This window comes from Macaca thibetana, chromosome 7, assembly GCF_024542745.1.
Source record: "Macaca thibetana thibetana isolate TM-01 chromosome 7, ASM2454274v1, whole genome shotgun sequence".
Lineage (NCBI taxonomy): Eukaryota > Metazoa > Chordata > Mammalia > Primates > Cercopithecidae > Macaca > Macaca thibetana.
The window spans coordinates 323,624-346,289 of NC_065584.1; the positions used below are offsets into that span (position 1 = coordinate 323,624).

At 42.4% G+C, this 22,666-nt stretch overlaps 2 gene segments (V, D, J or C); both read left to right on the forward strand.

Moving 5' to 3' along the window:
- Window positions 1-3,629: 3,629 nt before the first annotated feature.
- On the forward strand, window positions 3,630-4,192 carry LOC126958394 (immunoglobulin heavy variable 2-5-like). The segment is given in 2 exon segments: window positions 3,630-3,696; window positions 3,783-4,192. Coding segments are annotated over 2 exon segments (456 nt in total).
- An 8,575-nt stretch (window positions 4,193-12,767) lies between these two features.
- LOC126958616 (immunoglobulin heavy variable 4-59-like) lies at window positions 12,768-21,511 on the forward strand. The segment is given in 3 exon segments: window positions 12,768-12,885; window positions 12,969-13,289; window positions 21,330-21,511. Coding segments are annotated over 3 exon segments (492 nt in total).
- The last annotated feature ends 1,155 nt before the right edge of the window (window positions 21,512-22,666 follow it).

Genomic DNA, 22,666 nt, shown 5'->3' on the forward strand with positions numbered 1-22,666 from the left:
CACCCATCGACTCGTCAGCACCCATCAACTCGTTATTTACATCAGGTATAACTCCCAATGCAATCCCTCCCTCCCCCCTCCCCATGATAGGCCCCGGTGTGTGATGTTCCCCTTCCTGAGTCCAAGTGATCTCATTGTTCAGTTCCCACCTATGAGTGAGAACATGCGGTGTTTGGTTTTCTGTTCTTGTGATAGTTTGCTAAGAATGATGGTTTCCAGCTGCATCCATGTCCCTACAAAGGACACAAACTCATCCTTTTTTATGGCTGCATAGTATTCCATGGTGGATATGTGCCACATTTTCTTAATCCAGTCTGTCACTGATGGACATTTGGGTTGATTCCAAGTCTTTGCTATTGTGAATAGTGCCGCAATAAACATACGTGTGCATGTGTCTTTATAGCAGCATGATTTATAATCCTTTGGGTATATATCCAGTAATGGGATGGCTGGGTCATATGGTACATCTAGTTCTAGATACTTGAGGAATCGCCATACTGTTTTCCATAATGGTTGAACTAGTTTACAATCCCACCAACAGTGTAAAAGTGTTCCTATTTCTCCACATCCTCTCCAGCACCTGTTGTTTCCTGACTTTTTAATGATCGCCATTCTAACTGGTGTGAGATGGTACCTCATTGTGGTTTTGATTTGCATTTCTCTGATGGCCAGTGATGATGAACATTTTTTCCTGTATCTGTTGGCTGTATGAATGTCTTCTTTTGAGAAACGTCTGTTCATATCCTTTGCCCAGTTTTTGATGGACTTGTTTGTTTTACACCAGTAACGGACAAACAGAGAGCCAAATCATGAATGAACTTCCATTCACAATTGCTTCAAAGAGAATAAAATACCTAGGAATCCAACTTACAAGGGATGTAAAGGACTTCTTCAAGGAGAACTACAAACCACTGCTCAGTGAAATAAAAGAGGACACACACAAATGGAAGAACATACCATGCTCCTGGATAGGAAGAATCAATATCGTGAAAATGGCCATACTGCCCAAGGTTATTTATAGTTTCAATGCCATCCCCATCAAGCTACCAATGAGTTTCTTCACAGAATTGGAAAAACTGCTTTAAAGTGCATATGGAACCAAAAAAGAGCCCGCATCTCCAAGACAATCCTAAGTCAAAAGAACAAAGCTGGAGGCATCATGCTACCTGACTTCAAACTATACTACAAGGCTACAGTAACCAAAACAGCATGGTACTGGTACCAAAACAGAGATATAGACCAATGGAACAGAACCGAGTCCTCAGAAATAATACCACACATCTACAGCCATCTGATCTTTGACAAACCTGAGAGAAACAAGAAATGGGGAAAGGATTCCCTATTTAATAAATGGTGCTGGGAAAATTGGCCAGCCATAAGTAGAAAGCTGAAACTGGATCCTTTCCTTACTCCTTATACAAAAATTAATTCAAGATGGATTAGAGACTTAAATGTTAGACCTAATACCATAAAAACCCTAGAGGAAAACCTAGGTAGTACCATTCAGGACATAGGCATGGGAAAGGACTTCATGTCTAAAACACCAAAAGCAACGGCAACAAAAACTAAAATTGACAAATGGGATCTCATTAAACTAAAGAGCTTCTGCACAGCAAAAGAAACTACCATCAGAGTGAACAGGCAACCTACAGAATGGGAGAAAATTTTTGCAATCTACTCATCTGACAAAGGGCTAATATCCAGAACCTACAAAGAACTCAAACAAATTTACAAGTTGCATTATTTCTTAATTCTGCATGACATCTTGTCACAGAGTTGAGTTTTTCGCAGGGATTGTTCAAAGGATCGAGACCATGCATTTTCCACATTCACTGGTTTTTCTCCATGTGCAGAGACCTTGAGTAGAGTACATCTGGCCCTCTTCCACACTATCTCTTGTGTCCCTACGGAAAAAGCAGAGATTTGTCTGACTGTAGAATCTGGGGTAGGAGTCTGCACACCTCTGAGCCTACAGAGAAGCCCAGTGAAGTTTTATGGAGTCAGAGGGCTATCCCATGTGCGGAAAATCTAGCTTCCCTACTGCCAGAGATTGCTGGTCAGCTGTAATCGAGAAGTTAACAATTAGAGCACTTGGAAGCCCATTTCATCACAGCTCCATTATGTCACTTATCACCATTACTGCAGGTAATAACTCAATCTTGATTATTCTGACCCCATTTTCTCATCTTATTGATTTGTAACTTTGGTTATACAAAATGTTATCTTTTAGTTTCTGATTCAAACCTCAGGTTTGTATAAACTCATCAGGAATAATACAAAATGTGTCCAGTTTTTGGGAAATGTAAATGAATTTCCATACTGTTTATGTTTGTGTCCGTGTGTGCGTGTGCGTGTGTGTGTATGTCAGTCACTTACACCCCGATGAACATGGTTCCTTAATTATATAGATGAAATACAATTATGTTTGTGGAAAATCGCCTGCAGTAAGGTCCATGAAGCTGACCCTGTCACATTGCTTTGAGGAAGCTCAGTGCACAGGTGAGGTCTCACAGGAGACATCCAAGGTTCAGCCCCCAGGACTGTCTGAGCTCCTGACCTGGAACGAGATGTAGGACTGGGCATCTCAGAAGCAGATCCCCCAGCCCTCTTTTATCTGGGCTGCATGGACAGCAGAGGGCCCACAGGAGCAGCTTAGAACTCAGCCAAGACAGATCACCATTTAGGAGCAGGTGCGGCAAAGAACCAGCCGGAGAACCTTTGACTATAATCTAGGGTTGTCTTCTTTGACTTGACAGCATCCAACCCTAAGGAGACCACTCACTGTATCATCTCTAACTATAAGTTTGTTGTTACAAGGAAAACCACAAGTGAATATAACTCTGCAGTTAACTCCTTGAACCTGCATTGATGAGTGTCCACGGCCTTGTGAGCGCAGAGACCACATCCAGTGCAGGCACAGACCAAGGCGGCACCGTCAGCCAACTGCTCCCTCATGAGTCTTCCAGTTCCCTTGTCCAAAGCGTCTGCTCATTCATGGGCTGAGAAAAGGGAAGTCACGCCTGCAGCCTACTCTCTCCATAGAGCTGACAGGGCAAGGGGACAACATCGATTATTCTTGGAACTTGCCTGTAGGAATGCAGCTGTGTGCAGACACACTGATAAGCACACACTTCTTTACATAATTATTTGGATTTTTTTTAATTTATTCTCTCCAACTTTTTTTAAAAAAATTCATCACTTTCCCCCTAATCAAAGAGGATTTTGATCGGAATTCTTGTGGGGAGCCCCCTGCTCTCCCAGATGCCCACCTTCATTTCTCTTGAAGGGAAGAAGAACACTAGCTCTCTTGATTTCTACTCTAATCCTCTAGGACTGAAACCAGAAGGTTGCATGTCCCCTGCGTGAGCATCCAAGAAGATCCTGTCTGTGGAAACAGGAGTGTCACAGCCTTGACTGAGAACCATGGTCCTGAAATGAGACGGTGTCCTCCATGGAGAGCACACGTGGACGCCCACACCTGAGGGCTCACTGCGCCTCACCACAGATGCACTCCCCTACTGAGTCCTGAGACCTGACTGCACCCCATAGAGTAGGGCTCAGATGAGGGATGCAAATCTCCACCAGCTCCACCCTCCTCTGGGTTGAAAAGCCGAGCACCGGGACTGGCTCAGTGACTCCTGTGCCCCACCATGGACACGCTTTGCTCCACGCTCCTGCTGCTGACCATCCCGTCCTGTGAGTGCTGTGGTCAAGCACTACTTCAGGGGTGAAATATCTGCTCTTTTCTTTGTGGGCTTCATCTTCTTATGCTTTCTCCACAGGGGTCTTGTCCCAGGTGACCTTGAAGGAGTCTGGTCCTGCGCTGGTGAAACCCACACAGACCCTCACGCTGACCTGCACCTTCTCTGGGTTCTCACTCACCACTAGTGGAATGGGTGTGGGCTGGATCCGTCAGCCCCCAGGGAAGGCCCTGGAGTGGCTGGCACTCATTTATTGGGATGATGATAAGCGCTACAGCACATCTCTGAAGAGCAGGCTCACCATCTCCAAGGACACCTCCAAGAACCAGGTTGTCCTTACAATGACCAACATGGACCCTGTGGACACAGCCACATATTACTGTGCACGGGGAGCACAGAGACACAGCCCCAGGCGCCTCCTGTACAAGAACCCAGGCTGCTTCTCAGGGGTGCTCCCTCCCCACCTCTACAGAACAGGAAAGAGTGGCTGAGATGCCTTTTCCTGCCAGGGCCTGGGTTTCTTATCCCCACCTGACTCAGACCCTTGTCTTCCTCCCTCTTCTTTACTAATAAATGGCATGTCCCCTGTTAGTGGTTCATGCAAGCAGAAGCTGTAACCTGTCTGACAAAAGTTCAGCATGAAAGGTTCCTGTTACCCCCCAAAAAAGACAGAGGAGACGTAATTAACCTAAAGAATTTTTTTTTCATAAGCACAGAGTGAATAGGCAATTTGCAGAATGACAGAAAAATTTTGCACACTTTGCCTGTGACAGGGAACTAATGTGAAGTATTTGCAAGGAACTCAAACAACTCTACAACAACAACAGCAACAAGAACCAAATAACCCCACTAAAATGAGCAAAGGACATGAGTAGACATTTTCAAAAGAACACATAGAAATGATAATAAATATATAAAAAAGGCTCAACATCACTGACCATCAGGGAAATGCAAATTAAAACCACAATAAGATATCATCTTCCACCAGTTGCAATGACTATTACTAAAAACTCAAAAATATCAGATGTTGGTGAGGATGGAAAATAAAGGCAACTCTCAGACACTGTTGATCAGGGTGTGGACGAGGACAACCTCTATGGAGAATGGTATGGAGATTTCCCAGAAAACTAGAAATAGACCTGCCATTTGGTCCAGCAATCCCACTGCTGGGCAACTACCCAAAGGAAAATAAACCGTTATTTCAAAAGGTACCCACACTTCTATGCTTACCATAAAACTATTCCCAATAGCACATGTGTCAAACAGAGTATCTGCCAACGGATGATTTAATAAAAGAATATAGCATGTATGCACAATTCAATACTCGTCAGCCACAATAAGGAATAAAACTGTGTCTTTTGCAGCAAGATGCATAAAACTAGGGGACAATATAATTAGTGAACTACCTAACAAACAGAATGTCACATGTCACACGTTATTACTTATAAGAGGGAAGTAAACAGTGTGTACACAAGGATATGTAGAGAGGAATTATAGACATTGGAGACTTAGAAGGATGGGAGGGCAGAAGGTAGGAGCATGATGAGACATGACATAATGGGCACAATATACAATAATTAAGAGTTGACCTGTTATGCCCAGACTGTTTGTTCCCCAAAGAAGACCACCAGAGTCCAGAGTCAAAGCCAAGCGGCAAGGATCTTTACTACAAGTTCGAACTTGGTCCCTCCATTCCATAGCATACAAGAGGGCCCCGAACAATGCGAGTGCTTGCTTTTTATAGCTCGATGTAAACAGGATATGTAAAGTTACAGGGGAACAATGTAATTCTCTCGGTTACAGCATTACAATTGGTTAATATTATACATTTAGCATTTTTTATTGGTTCCCGCTGCGTCCTTATCGGAGATTTCCCAGGTGGTGTTTTTCTGAAGTTTGAAAGAAATATGGAGGAATGTGTTTGTGCTGGGCTCAGGAAGTTGGGAGATATATGGGGGATGTGTCTCATTCCTTTCAGACCAATGATTTTAAAATTGAAATGTAACATATGATCAATAAATGAAATTGATATTGGTTGACTTCATTAAATTTAAAAACTTTTTCTACTCACGTGACTATAAGAAAATGAATGCCAGGTTACAGATGAGAAACTGTTTGCAAGTCATATAACCACCAATGTAATTATAATAAGAACCTCAGAACTCAACTGTGAATAAAAAGGAAACAACCAATGGATAAATTAGACAAGGGTTTGTACAGACATTTCATCAAAGACGATGTGCAGACGACACAGAAGCACATAAACAGGCTCTCAACAGGATTTTCCATTAGAGAAATTCAAACCAAGCCCACAATGAGACACCACCACACACTTTTTAAAATGACTGAAATGAAGAGGAAATACAGATAACACCAATGCCAGTGAGCATACCAGGTTGCTAGAGTTTAAATCATTGCTAACAGGAATGCAAAATGAAGCAGATACTCAGGAAAATAAGTTTTAGTTTTCTCTAAAATCAAACATGCCCTTAACACCTGACCCTAAGATCCCACTCCTGAATATTTGCTTCAGAGAAATACAATCTTACATTCACACATAACTTCTATTCAAATATTCAAGATATTGTGTGTGTGGGGGTGTGTGTGTTAGAAACTAAAAATAACATAAATGTCTAAAAATTTGAATAGGTGAAGTAACTAGGAAGCATCTATCAATTGAACACCATCAGCAATAAAAAAATAACAAGTGACCGAAACATAAACCATTACAGGTGAACTCCAGACATGATGCTAAGTGAGAGAAGCCAGTCGCAAAGATCAAAGGGACACAGCTGTCAGCACCATGGTCATCCTCAGGTGTCAGTGGTTTGGGCTGGGCTTTCTCTGCCTCTTTCCTGACCAGGCCCAGATGTTGAGCTCCGCCACATGCAGATGAAAAATCCTACTATTTTCAATCATGCTCTGAGGTTTGAATTGCTTCACAGACTTAACCAAACAAACAAAGGCTAATTTGAACAGTGTCCGGCATATTTTCCAACCACAAGAGAACTTCCCCCAGCTCTCCCGCTCCTCACTTCTCTCCTGCAAACCAGCAGCCCTGTAGTTTAGCCTGCATCTCCCATGCATCCACCCATCTCGTTCCAAGGGCCTCCCACTACACCCTCCACTGTTTTTGAGAGCACTGGCAGGCTTTGAACTTTCCCATATTCTGCTGTTATTGAAGTTAGGATGTTTAGGACCAAATTAAGGATCATACGTTATAACTGAATGCCAGCACTCCCTTTCCCCTGGGACACCACGCACAACCAAGTTTCTGCAGGTGGAGATATAGTTGAGCTTTTTCCTTCCTCAGCATAGGAACTGAGCTGTAAGTGGAGGGTCGGGCAGAAGATTCCCACCTTCCCAACACTTTGGTTATGGTGGAGCAGAACCTCTGCCAAAGGACAGAGCTAGAAATCAGGGACCCAATGTTTCCAGTGGCACTGGACCCAGGCAGAGCCTCCATCCATGAGTGGGGCTCCATGGAAGAAGTGAGTCTCTGGCTCTCAGTAGCTCTTGTCCAGAACTGAGCCTCAGCATCACGTGCTGTGGGCAGGGTCAGAGGGCCAATGTCCTGGCCCCTGGGGAAGAGTTTCCTCTGGTGGGAGCTGGAAGAAGGTGTCCTGTCTTCCTGGATGCATCTGTCTACAGTGGAGTTTACATCATGCTGAGCTGGGATGTGGAAGGAAGTAAGAGCATCTTAGATGAAATACGATGACTGGACTTACTGAGTTTTATAGATTTTCTTGAATAAATATTTCTTCACTTACTTTATGCTGTTAGAGCCTTTCCAAACCCTGTAATTTTTCAAAAGTTTCAAAATAATTTTCACTGGTCTCATGGGGACATGGATTCATTGAGCCCCTCATGCTGTCAAAGAGAAATACAATTTTTTTTCACTTTTTAGAGAACATCTGTGGGTTATAAAATAATGAGTTGACTTTTCGTCCAACACTTTGCAGATACCATCAATTTTCCTGTTGCTTGTAAGGTTTAAATAGAAGAACGCTGTCGTCATCTTTTCTGTTCTTTGGGAAGGAACACCCGCTCTACTCACCTCCACTTGCCTGTGTGTATTTCTATTTCCATTTGGTTTTCAGCAGTTTTAATAATATTTAGCTAAATGTGTGTGTGGGTGGAGGGGGTGGGGGGGCGGGAACAGAGCGTATTATTCTGCTGTTCTGTGTTCTCTGAGATGCACGGATTCACGGTTTACTCTGTCTCCATTTTGGGTACACAATTAGAAAAAAAAATGTAAGTGTTAATCCAGAAACAAGTATCCCTGGAGGGGGAACAGAGCCACCTGAGGGCGCTCAGGATCCACTGAGCACAAGAGCCAGACTCAGGGCAGGCGCAGATGGGGGTTAAGGTCTGGTTTCCTGTCAGCCCTGTGGCTTCCTCTCCATGAAACAGTTTCCTCTGGGGCAGTTCTCTGGATTCCTTATCCTGTTCTTCCTGTGAAGTCTGTAAAGAAGAAATATTTATCATAACAAGAGAAAAATTTTCTCACACGCACCAAAGGCAGAGTCACCCAGTCACTTAACTCCTGTTTCTCAGTGTCAGTAAGTTATCAAAGCTTCTGAATTTAGTCAGCTAAGTCTAGAAAAGGTGCGGTGTTTAACTCAACACTGCAGCCCAGCTCAACAGAACTCCAAGGGCCAGTGGGCAGCAGGCAGGATAAAGTGCATGCCGGGCTTTGGGGCAGAGGGAGTTCGCATCCAGTGCAAGAGAAGAAAAGCCCCCTTGGTGGTCACTGTCAGGGCTCCAAGCCCACAGTTCCAATTGTAGGTGACCCTATGCCAAGGAAGAGAGACCCCACCAATGATTAGTGTGGGTGTCAAGTCTGACAGTGCCACACTCACATCTCAGGTGATCATGGAAAGATTTACCAACACTGTTATTGTCTGCTGAGAGCAGCACAGGCCTCTCAAGACATTCCAAGCTGGAATTTCCTCAATGGAACAGGAAAGCAGGCTGGATCAGGGCTTTAAAATGATTTGGTGGTGGTGTCGGGGGTGGGGTGGGGGCGTTTCTTCTCAGGAGAAGGAGTTTGTGTGATTTAAACTTCACACTGGCATCAGATAAGGGAGTTGACACTTTATTCTCTCTAGCAGCTTAAGAAAATGAGTTGGGAGTTATACCTGATGTAAATGACGAGTTGATGGGTGCTGACGAGTTGATGGTTGCAGCACATCAACATGGCACAAGTATACATATGTAACAAACCTGCACGTTATGCACATGTACCCTAGAACTCAAAGTATAGTAATAATAATAATAAAAAAGAAAATAGGTGAAAAAGAGACATAAGGGTCCAGTATGTGTGAAAAGCAAACAGACCTAAAGAAAATAATTTTTTATCGTGATAAGCATATAATAAAAGAAAGAGAAGAAGGAATGAGACAGGCAGGGGTGCTGAATCAATGTCCTGGGGGAGCCTTTTCAATATCTACAGTCATCAGTTTATTCTGAAGGTCTCAGGTCAGCTTCTTGCTTCAAAATGTCACTGGTCCTTATCGGGTATATAAAAATCCTTATAGGATATCCACAGTTTGTCATACTTTACAAAAGTAGTCTCGTAATTAGATGAAGTTCTGAATTTAATCTTCAGTTGTGTTAAATATTTAAAAATAACACCATCTACAAATTAGGAAACTGAGACTATATTTTTATCAAGGGTTACAGCCATCCCACAGGCTGGAAAGCATAGTTTGGGTAAAGATGAGAGACTGGCACTCCCAAGAAGGGGTTGGGCAGAAGCTTTATGCTGAACGTGTTGGCTAAACAGACATAATCCACAGGTTACAGGAGGGGCTACTGATGTTCACGGAGGTGGTGCTGACACATGCATACTGAACAAACATGCATGTAGCATATGAGCCCTGTTCACTCACCAGTGGTGACTGAGCATTTAAATTCATTACAGACAGGCCCTATGTGCAAATAGCAGAAGCAGAGACACAGAGGCACTCAGTGTGCAGCCTCTGTAAACGGCCAGAGCCAGGCCATGGTGAGTGGTCTCTCATCAGGAGAAAGTTCCTCATATCAAATGTTCAATCAAAGCTGGGATTACGGCTTGTGGAACAGGGGTCAGTTCATCAGGGGATGGGCTGCAATTGTCCTCACAGTGCTTGTCTCAGTGCCAGTGCGTACTGAGCCACTAGAGAAAAAGGTTTAATTGAGCTTCTTTAAAATCAACATTTTGAATTATTTATCAGACATTTCTAATATGTCATGTTGTTTAGATTCTATTGCTGGAGAGTTAATGTAATATTTGGGTGTTTGTAACTCTGTTTTTTCATACTTCCATAATTGCTTCTCTGGTTCCTTTTCTTTAGCTAACCTGTCTCTTCTTATTATTTTTGAATTCATTCTGATTTTGATGAATATTTCATTCCCTTCAGAATGTGAATATAATGTACATTGTGTGGGTCTTTGGATTTTGGTTCTTGTTCACTCAGTGGCAATGACTCTGTAAGAGTTCGTTGTCTATAGATAGGCATTATTCATTTATTTATTTATTTATTTATTTATTTATTTATTTATTTATTTTGAGACGGAGTCTGGCTCCGTCGCCCAGGCTGGAGTGCAGTGGCTGGATCTCAGCTCACTGCAAGCTCCGCCTCCCGGGTTTGTGCCATTCTCCTGCCTCAGCCTCCCGAGTAGCTGGGACTACAGGCGCCCGCCACCTCGCCCGGCTATTTTTTTGTATTTTTTAGTAGAAACGGGGTTTCACTGTGTTAGCCAGGATGGTCTCGATCTCCTGACCTCTTGATCCGCCCGTCTCAGCCTCCCAAAGTGCTGGGATTACAGGCTTGAGCCACCGCGCCCGGCTAGATAGGCATTATTTAGTGGCTTTCTGAAATGGTGGTTTTATTTAGTGGCTTTCTGAAATGGTGGTTTTAGTACCAATGTACTGGACCTGTGAGTAGACTCACTGCCTCCTGCAGGTCCTAGATAGTGGAGGCCTCAGGAACTGTTTCTCATTTGGGATGCATTTGTTTCTGAGATTTGTGTTGGGTTAAGTTCACCTTTCATGTTACTAGGTGGCCTTACAGATTTGAGCTGACTGCGGGAGAAGCAGATGAGTAAACACTTGATATCTGTGCACAAGGAGAAGCTCTCTGTTGCCTCAGGCGATGGACTGATCTATGAAATGCACAGTGACCTGAGTTCCCTGCTTAGGCCCTGAGAAGGGCACCAAGCTGGACACACACGAGCCACCGAGCCTGGCAAGCAAAAGCACCAGCCTTGATGGAAATGGCCAGGTGAGGGGCAACTACTCAGTGTGATTTATTTTGTTATTAAGAGCTTTAGTGTGGTGGCTTTTTCAAATTCCAGCTTTAGTAGTAACACACTGGGCATGTGAGCAGACCCGTGGTCTTTTGCGGAGCTGGAATCACAGAAGTATTGAGAAGCTAATCTCATTTTCACCTGCTGTACACTGGTGGTAGCGGCTTTGTGTTAGGTCATGCAGTTTGAACACCAGGCCAGTAGGTGGCGCGTGCAGGTAAGAGCCGGCTATGGGGGCAGCAGAAGGATTTACGCTTTACCAGTGGTTAAAGTGGGAAATTTGTCACGTTCCAGATCTTAGAGAAAAGACTTTTAGTTATTTCTCATTCATTATAATACTACCTGAAAGTCTCTGGAACACAGCTTTTTATTATGTCGAGATGTGTTCTTTCTATACCCATTTTTTATGTTTTTTTTCATGAAAGGATGTTGAGTTTCATCAAATGCGTTTTCAACATCAACTGAAACAATATTATAAGTGGATTAAAGATCTAAGCGTAAAACCTAAAACTATAAAAACTCTGGATAATAACATAGGAAATACAGTTTAGGACATAAGAACTGACAAATGCTTTATAATGAAAATGCTAGAAGCAGTTGCAACAAAATCGAAAATTGACAAATGGGACCTAAGTCAATTAAAGAGCTTCTGTATAGCAAAAATCCCATCAACAGAGTAAACAGGCAACCTATAGAATGGGAAATAAAATATTTACAACCTATACATCTGACAAAGGTCCAATATCAATATATACATGGAACTTTAACAAACATTCAAGAAATAAAAAGTGACCAAGGGACATGAAAAGACACTTCAAAAAAGACCTACATGTGGCCAACAAGCATAGGCAAAAATGCTGAATATCACTATCATTAGACAAATACATATCAAAACCACAATGAGGTACCATCTCACATCAGTTAGAATGGTTAATCTTAAAAAAAAACCAGACTTTTAAGACTGTAGAAAAAAGGGGAAATGTATACACTTCTGGTGGGAATATACATTAGTTCAACCATTGTGGAAAGCAGTGTGGTGATGCCTCAAATAATCTAAAACAGGAGTTTCATTTGACCCAACAATCCTACAACTGGACAGATACCTAAAGGAATATAAACAAGTAGGTTCATTGCAGCGCTATTCACAATAGCATAGACATGGAATTACCTAAATCCCCATTACTGGCAGAATGGATAGAGAAAAGTGTGCTACATACAACCATGGAATACTATGCAGCTAAGAAAAGAATGAAATTATGTCCTTTGTAGGAATATGATGGAACTGGCAGTCATTACTCTTAGCAAACTAATTCAGGAATGGAAAACCAGATATTATATGTTCTCACTTATTTGTTGGAGATAAATAAAAGGAAATATTCTTCCCAGGCTTGAGTCTTCCTTATTCAACAAGTCATTCTAAATTAAGTGTTCAACGAGTTGCTGATAATCATTTAAATATTCTAATTCATATAGACCACTTATATACCTCAAAAATCAATGAGAACAGTATTTATCAGTGGGATTATAAGATAATAAATATCTGAATAGTGAGAATATGAAGGATATGGATGGTTTTTTAATTCAATGGGCACATAACTAGTGGAGACACTATATCCCTATGAAAAAGTTATTCAGACTTCAGAGATAAGTAATATTTCTTACGTTGTGTTTGTAGGAAAGACTGGGGCCTCCCTCATCCCTTTTCACCTCTCCATACAAAGGCACCACCCACATGCAAATCTTCACTTAGGCACCCACAGGAAACCACCAGACATTTCCTTAAATTCAGGGTCCAGCTCACATGGGAAATGTTCTCTGAGAGTCACGGACATCCTGTGCAAGAACATGAAGCACCTGTGGTTCTTCCTCCTGCTGGTGGCAGCTCCCAGATGTGAGTGTCTCGGGGATGCAGATATGACGATATGGGAGACTGTCTCTGATCCCAGGGCTCACCGTGGGTCTCTCTGTTCACAGGGGTCCTGTCCCAGGTGCAGCTGCAGGAGTCGGGCCCAGGACTGGTGAAGCCTTCGGAGACCCTGCCCCTCACCTGCGCTGTCTCTGGTGCCTCCATCAGCGGTAACTACTGGAGCTGGATCCGCCAGCCCCCAGGGAAGGGACTGGAGTGGATTGGACGTATCTATGGTAGTAGTGGGAGCACCAGCTACAACCCCTCCCTCAAGAGTCGAGTCACCATTTCAACAGACACGTCCAAGAACCAGTTCTCCCTGAAGCTGAGCTCTGTGACCGCCGCGGACACGGCCGTGTATTACTGTGCGAGAGACACAGTGAGGGGAGGTGAGTGTGAGCCCAGACACAAACCTCCCTGCAGGGAGGCGGAGGGGGCGGGCGCAGGTGCCGCTCAGGACCAGCAGGGGGCGCGCGGGGCCCACAGAGCAAGAGGCCGGGTCAGGAGCAGGTGCAGAGAGGGCGGGGCTTCCTCATCTGCTCAGTGCTCTCCCTCCTCACCAGCACCTCAGCTGTCCCCAGGGCTCCTCTTTCTTTGATATCTGTGGTTCTGCTTCCTCACATTCTTCTGCCAGAAAAGAAAGGAGGAAGGCACATTTTCCTCTTACAATTGAGGTTTCACCGATTACTAGGAACTTTCCTACAAGTTCCTGCATGGCCCATTATTCCTTAGTGATTAAAAAAATATCTATTCTAATGCTTCTCACCATCTCTTGGTTTGTGTCATCAATTGAATTGTGCCCTCTTTGAAATTCATATGCTGAAACCTTAAATTCAATGGATCTATATTGGAATTTTAATGATACAATTAAGGTTAAATTTGGTCAGAAGTGTGAGAACCTAATGCAATAGACGTGCTGTCTTTATAAGAAGAGGAAGTGACACCAGAGACCTCTCACTTTTCACGTGCACGCAGAGAAGAGGCCATGTGGACACGCAGTGTATTAGAAGGTGCCCCAGTGCATGCCAGGAAGAAGCCGCACCAAGAACCAACCCTGCCAGCACCTTGATCTTCAACATTCAGACTTTAGAATTGTAAAAAAATCAATATTTGTTGTTTAAGCCACCCACTCAGTGTTGTCTTCTTATGAAGACCCAGACAGACTAATACCACATAACTCATAACTCTGTTAGTGCTGTCCCCTGGATGGAGAATCAGACCCTGAGGCTGGTTACATCTCTCAGATTTCTACATAAAGTAGGCAAAAAATAGTAGCTGTGATATAAAAACTTGTCATGTCCCTGTTGACCAATTTCTGGGCAAAGTGTTTTAATGAAGCCCTTGGGGCTTTGTCACAAAAGTTGTCTTTTATCTTTTATTACGACCTAACTAATGGACAATGGGTACCAGCTGGATGGAGACTGACCACTGACCATCTTCTGCTGTCTCCTTAGCATGCCACAGAAAACCACACCAACATTACTCAATGTCTTCAACTTTCTAAATTTGCACTGAATGTATTGCTAAATGAGGAGCTACATGAGGTCTGAGTTTTGTTCCGTTCTTCCCAGTCTTCTTCTATTACCAAGGGCAGAAGAGACATTCAATGAAATTAGGTTGTCAATGCCCCCAACACCACATCACTTTTTAAGGTCCAGGAACTTTATTTGGGAGATAGTGAAACACACTTTTAAATGAAAAGCCCTAAAGCACATACAACAGCTGAAGGAATGGCCGCTGTGCACCTGAAGGCTGACGAGGCAGATGGTAGGGTCCCTTCCTCCAAGATGGTCCTGGGTGTGTGACGGTTGGATGCATCATGCATATGGAAATAAGGACTGGACTGAAGTAGAAACAAGGGCCACATACCATAGGAAAACAAGAAAAGAACAGATGGGCATCCGTGAAGACAGGTAATTAAATTTATTGAGTTTAAGATGGAATTTTTTTCCAAAGTTTTTAGTGTTCTTAGTTAAATATGAATCATTTCAACAAACTGAGAATTAAAAGGAGAATGGAGTTAGAAGTTGAGAGAGAAAAAAAGTCCTGAGAGAGCAGAAAGAAAATTCACACAAAACTGTCACATGGCAGAGGCCAGAATGGAGCTGATGCAGCAATGTCATTTTTCTGCAGTCCTAATTGAGACCCTTTGGTGTTTAAGGCATGCCCAGAGTTGAAGAACTCCTTTAGTTTTTGCTTCTCTGGGAAAGGTCTTACCTATCCTTTATTTTACAAAAAGATTTACATGGTAAAGTTTCTTGGTTGGCAGAGTTTTCTTTGTTTTTCAGCAATTGGAATACAGTCATGGGCCACCTAACAATGTTTCTGTCAACAATAGACCGCATATATGTTTGTGGCCACATAACATTGTAATACCATATTTTCACTAAGGATGTTCCATATTTAGATGTGTTTAGATAGAGAGATACTTACCACGGCGTTTCAGTTCCCTGCAGTGTTCAGTGCAGTAACATGCTGTACAGGTTAGTTGTCTGGAAACATTGTGCTATTCCACATAGTCTATGTGTAGTAGGATATTCCTTGTAGGTTTGTGTAAGTTCTCCCTATGATGCCTGCACAATGATGACACTGAGTAGAAATACATTTCTCAGAAACGATCTCAATCAATAAACCATACATTACCGAATATAATTCCTCTCCATTCTGAACTGAAAAATTCTGCTAAATCTGCTCTTTTTCTTTCCGTTTTCAAAAACCTTTCCTTTAGCAATGTGGTTTCAAACTATCTCTGATTTTTCTCATTTGGTTTACCTTATGTAAAATGTATAGAGCTTCATGGATGTGGACAAATATTTGCTTCTCCAGATTTAGAAAGTTGCTATGCTATTCCTTCTTTAAAAACCTTTCTGCCTCTCTTGCTCTGTCTCTCTTTCTCTGTCTCTCTCTCTCTGTCTCTCACCCTCTTCCTTCACTACCACGTTTGTCGTGTCTTTGCATAACTCCTCAATGCATAATTTCATTTTCACTGTGCTTCCTGACTCATCAGTCTTTAACTCTTTTTTATTTCTTTCATTTAAATTTTTCTTCTCTGTCTCTACTATTTCAAATGATCTTTCTTTGAGTTTACTGTTTCTTCTATTACTTAATCTAGTCTGGTCTAAAATCCTCTAAAAAATTTTGGTCTGACTTATTGTATTCTTCAGTATCAATATTTTTGCCTAGTCATCTTTTAAATGTTTTATCTGTATTAAAATTCTCACATTGTTCTTGCATGATGCCACTAGCTCATTGAACATGTTTCTAATATTTACTTAATTTTCTTCCAGGTAATCCATATGCTTCCTTTTCACTGATGTCAGTTGCTGGATCTTTATGCTGTTCTTCTGTTTAGACCATGTTCCCCTCCTCCTTCATTTTCCTTGACTGTCTTTGTTGCTACCTGTTCATTATAACAAAACCACCATACACTCTTCAAAGACGAGGCTTATAGAGATCATCCTCACCAATCAGTCCAGGCAGCAATTTGGGTGTCTCAAAACTTCATAGTATTCAAGCCTCTGTCTCTGTTCTTAATGGTCCCTGGGTTTTAGAGGATGATAGATTCTGCCAGAAATCACAGGTAGGGGAGGTAGAAACTACTTACAAGAAAAAAACAAACAACCTCATCAAAAAGTGGGCAAAGGATATGAACAGACACTTCTCAAAAGAAGACATTCATACAGCCAACAGACACATGAAAAAATGCTCATCATCACTGGCCTTCAGAGAAATGCAAATCAAAACCACAATGAGATACCATCTCACACCAGTTAGAATGGCGATCATTAAAAAGTCAGGAAACAACAGGTGCTGGAGAGGATGTGGAGAAATAGGAACACTTTTACACTGTTGGTGGGATTGTAAACTAGTTCAACCATTGTGGAAAACAGTATGGCGATTCCTCAAGGATCTAGAACTAGATGTACCATATGACCCAGCCATCCCATTACTGGATATATACCCAAAGGATTATAAATCATGCTGCTATAAAGACACATGCACACGTATATTTATTGCGGCACGATTCACAATAGCAAAGACTTGGAATCAACCCAAATGTCCATCAGTGACAGACTGGATTAAGAAAATGTGGCACATATACACCATGGAATACTATGTAGCCATAAAAAAGGATGAGTTCGTGTCCTTTGTAGGGACATGGATGCAGCTGGAAACCATCATTCTTAGCAAACTATCACAAGAACAGAAAACCAAACACCGCATGTTCTCACTCATAGATGGGAACTGAACAATGAGATCACTTGGATTTGGGAAGGGGAACATCACACACCGGGGCCTATCATGGGGAGGGGGGAGGGGGGAGGGATTGCATTGAGAGTTATACCTGATGTAAATGACGAGTTGGTGGGTGCCGACGAGTTGATGGGTGCAGCACACCAACATGGCACAAGTATACATATGTAACAAACCTGCACGTTATGCACATGTACCCTAGAACTTAAAGTATAATAATAATAATAAATAAATAAATAAAATGGAAAAAGAAAAGAAACTATTTACTCAAGCAACCCCTTGAAAATTTGGACCACTGGATAAAGTTTTATTATTGATGTATGATTCATCAAAATATTGTTAGTTCAAGCTTCTCTCCACCAGTCATTAATCATTGAAATTTTATCATTTCTTATTTGAATCTGGGGTTTATTCTTTGAATATCTAGGTAAAATTACAAACTAGTTTAAATCTACCTTTTGGCAAAATGATCTGCTGCCAAATTTCCATTTTTTGTGTTATCTCTTTTTGCATTTAAATCTAAGTCTGTATTAGACATGCATCCAAAATGCAGAAAAATGTCTTAATGTTCGTTAATTTATTTAATTTAATGGGGTTTACAGAAGATGTGAAAACCTCCTTTGTTTATCAAACACCTGACTATTGGTCAATAGCTTCCTCTTTAATTTTTCTCCCTCCTCTCACATTATCTATAATAAGCAGGGAGAAATGAAGACACACCATAGACAGTTTGCTTAGACATCCCATCAGCCAAATTTCTAACTCTCACTAATTCTAACTTCATCCAGTGTAACATAACTAAGATAGAAATTCTATAACAAGGTAAACATAGTTTCCAGTTCTAATACCACGTTTGTGACAGAAACAAAGCAGGTGTGCTCTCTGCGAGGTGGTCATCTGAGGTCTGAGACGAGGGGTCACACAGGTATTTTTATATTTGAGGGTTTGGGCAACAACAGTGATAACAATTCTGATCATCACTGGCTCTTACCGGAAAGTTTACAAGTAAAGTTACTGCTGTTATTTGATTTTAACACCTAGTTTGAATGAAGCTCAGAGGAAGAGGTCACATCCTAAGTCACACAGTGAGGAGAAATGGAGCTGTGCTCTGCTCTCCACACTACCTGCAAATCCCAGGCATGGGCCCAGGTTCCACTGACACGTGGCATCTGGAGGGCAGTTCTCAGGGGATGGTCTTAGCGCACCTGCTTCCTGGGGCAGGGCGCTTCCTTCTCTCAGTTGTGTACTTGCTCCTTCTGCCAGCTCTGAAGTGACCACTTGCATTGCCATGAATTATTCATATTCTCTCCCTTACTATGGCAAAAAGCATGTTTATTAAATTTTCAATTCATTTTCTCTGAAGCACACTGCGTTAGCAGAAAGGAATAAATCACATTCTTTCACCTCCCCCACAGCCCAAGATTCCTGAAGACAGAGCCGATGTGATGTACTCATAGGTGGATCTCTGCTCCAGCTATGAGGAGGTGGCCTTGGTCTTCAAGTTTCAGCAATTCTGGGAAGCCAAGGACACCTCCATCTCCTCCTCCCTGCTCTGCAGCTCACCTGAGAACAGCTCTCTCTTTGGAATATCATCTGTTTAAGGAATACAAGTCCCTGCTTTAGGATTTGGGGCCTGAGTGCACCTACTAGATCCAGCCTAGGACTGGAGATACTTTCCAGAACACGACATCACCTGAGACATGACCAGTCACACTGTTTTACTTTCACAATTTCAGCTTCCTCAGAAGAAAATTAAAATTGCTGAGACTTTTTCATAAACGTTGTGCCATGTCCTTTTTCTGTTTCCTTGCCTGTTCATTTATGTCCAACCAGGTGCCACATCTATGTAATCAGGTTAGAATCCTGCCTCCAATAACACATGAAGAGGACCTTTGGTTGTACTTTTGGTCTTTGCTCCAAAATGTAAAGATTACAAAAGTCATCACCTCATTCCTATGTCAAGAGGCGTCTGCACAATCTGATCTTCAGTGCCTTCGGGAATTCATCAAAGGAATGAAATTCCAATCAAAAATTGCCCACTCGCAAAACTGGAGAGACAAGTGTGTCCAGAATGGCAGTTGACACTTGCTTTGCTGGAACAAAAGCCGCACTTCTGTGTGTATATATACACACACACACATATATGTACATAAAGGGCACTTACATGGTAAGCACTATAGACGTCTGCAAGACAGATGTGGACTAGGGTGAAGTGAAAGTTCCAGAGGGCCGTACACTCCTCGGTCTTCTGGACTTTCCCTCCAGAAACCTCCCGTTTCGAAAAAATACAATCCAAATATGTTTCCTATGGGTCAGAAGTGGGGGAGTTATAATTCCTGAAAAATATGCCAAGAGCCTTCTCCAAAAGATCCTACAGGGAAGAACTTTTCCAGCACCTTGTCCTATGTGAAGAAAGACAAATCTGCCATTCCAGATCCCTCCCCCATTCTTCCATGATTGTATGAAGATGTAAGCAAATAGTCCATAGACAGGTAAGATGTAAGCAAATAGTCCAGGTAAGATGTAAGCAAATAATCCAGGTAAAATGTAAGCAAGTAGCCTAGGTAAGAGGTAAACAAATAGTTAATCCAGGTAAGATGTAAGCAAATCCAGGTAAATAGTCCAGGTAAGATGTAAGATAATCCAGGTTAGATGTAAGAAAATAGTCCAGGGGCACTGAAACCACAAAAGGCAGTAAAGATGAAAGTTGAGCTTTTCCCCTGGAGACGCCTGGTCAAGGTCACAGCCACTGCAGAAACCTCACTGCAAGGCAAGGCTGGGCTGGAGGGGGCGCTCAGGAGCCACCAAGCACAGGTTCCAACCCCAGAGCAGGTGTACAGAAGGATGGGGAGGAAGTTTCCTCTCAGGTATCTTCCTTTGTCAACAACAACAACAACAACAAAAACTATGTGTTCAACAAGTTGCTGATGTGCCTTTAAATATCCTGTTATATCAGAACTATTCATATAATTTAAGGTAATGAGAACTATTTTCTGAAGTGAGTTTCCAGGACTATAAATATCTTAATAGTGATGATATAAAGGATAGGAATAGTTTTACTAATTGAATGGATACAGAATGTGGGAGTCACTCAATTCCTATGAATAAAAATGCCAGATTTCAGTGTTAGGTAATGTTGCCCACATTGTGCATTTGACAGGGCAGTGATGGATCTGAGAGTGTGGCAGGTACACAGACCCAGTGAGTCAGAAACCAATATGTAAAGATGAGGATCTATGGATATGAACTGAAAGTACATAAAAAGTTCGTGAAATTCTATTAAATGGAGTAGGAAATGAAACCCAGACTTATTCAAAACACGAATTCCTTGACAATTATTTCTGGAGTAGTGAATTCACAAAGAACTCCAAAGTTCTCTTCCATCTTTTGATTCCTATTGTCTGTGAGATGAGAAAATCAACTCTAATTATGAATCACAGGGCAAATCTGTATATCAATGGTGGTTCTATTGAAGATCTGGATGATCAGGAAGCCAGGCAGGTGCTGGAGACACTGTCTCAGGAACACACAGCAGATCTCAGAGGGATCTGCTGGATACTCACGTGGGACATCAGCACTCACTTTCTCAGAGTCACCAATGAGCTGTGGCTGGTGCCTGATTCGACCAAGATGGGGTCACAGCACCTGGTCAGTGTCATGAAGAGTGATGGTTCCAGAAATCATCCGTGTGGTCTCCATGCTACTCAAATGTGGGTTCACAGTGAGGAGCATGTCCTCTGGGTGTTTGCTTTTCAGTGAAAGGATATCTGGCCACAAAAAGTTTGTAAATGGAGCAGGGCATCCATTTCTTCAAGCAGGATTAGGGCTTGGACCATCAGAATCCCACTCATGTAAGGCTGATGTGTCATTCATCTCCCGTTTCTTATCCTGGATCAGGTCTTGAGCTATGAAATGCTCTGTCTCATGAATATACAAATAACCTGAGATCCACGGAGGTTAATATGGATATGTCTGGGCCCTGAGAGCATCACCCAATAACCACATCCCTCCCCCAGAGAAGCCCCTGAGAGCACAGCTCCTCATTATGGACCGGACCTGGAGGATCCTCTTCTTGGTTGCAGCAGCTACAGGTAAGGGGTTCCCAAGTCCCAGTGATGAGAAGGGGTTGAGTTCAGTCCAGTGGGCTCTCATCCATTCCTGCGTCCTCCCCACAGGTGCCCACTCCCAGGTGAAGCCGGTGCAGTCTGGAGCTGAGATGAAGAAGCCTGGGTCCTCAGTGAAGGTCTCCTGGAAGGCTTCCAGATACACCTTTACCAGCTACATTATGCACTGGGTGTGACAGAACCTTGGACAAGGGCTTGAGTGGACGGGATTTTAGTTATCTGAGAGATGTTTCATATAACATTTATTCTGTAAGCAAATTTCAGGGATAGTCGAATGAATCAAATTAAGAAATCTGATACAGAACTTCCTCTGAATTGATCTTTGTAAACATCAATCTCTGAATCAATGTTGTAAATATTTTGGAACCCAAACACAAGTTCACATTTTAACTCTATTTTTGTCTCTATTTAAAAAATGCCAAAAAATCTCATTTTGTGCATGTGACATTTTGAATTCCTACAATCAATGCATGATATTTCTTGTTTTTCCACATTCATATTGTCATTTATCATCATGAGAATTGTGAGTTTTAACCATGCTAATAGGTGAGTAATGGTATCTAATTTTTATTTAAATGCACAAGTTCTTAATAAAAAATTCATATTTAACAATTTTTTTTTTTGAGGCGGAGTTTCACTCTTGTTGCCCAGGCTGGAGTGCAATGGCATGATCTCAGCTCACTGCAACCTCCGCATCCCAGGTTCAAGCAATTCTCCTGCCTCAGCCTCCCTAGTAGCTGGGGTTATAGGCATGTGCCACCATGCCCAGCTAATTTTGTATTTTTAGTAGAGTCGGGGTTTCTCCATGTTGGTCAGGCTGGTCTCGAACTCCTGACCTCAGGTGATCCACCCGCTTCGGCCTCCCAAAGTGCTGGGATTACAGGCGTGAGCCACTGGGCCCGGCCTATATATTTAACGATTTTTATATAATTTTTGGTGAGATGCCTCTCCTGATATTTGGTTCATTTTTAACTGCATTGTTTTCTTTTGATTAGTTGTAAGTTTTCTAGCATATTTATTATAAAAGTCATTTAACAAATTAAAAGAATTGGCTGGAGTCTGTGGCTCACAGCTGTAATCCCAGCAGTTTGGGAGGCCGAGACGGGAGGATCACGAGGTTAGGAGATCAAAACCAAACTGGCTAACACGGTGAAACCTCTTCTCTGCTAAAAAAAAAAAAAAAAAAAAAAAAAAAAAAAAAAAAAAAAAAATTAGCCACGTGTAGTGGCGGGCGCCTGTATTCCCAGCTACTCCAGAGGATGAGGCAGGTGAATCGCGTGAACCCAGGAGACGGAGCTTGCAATGAACCGAGATCGCGCCACTGTACTTCAGCCTGCGCGACTGAGCGAGACTCCATCTCCAAACAAACAAACATAAAACAAAAACAA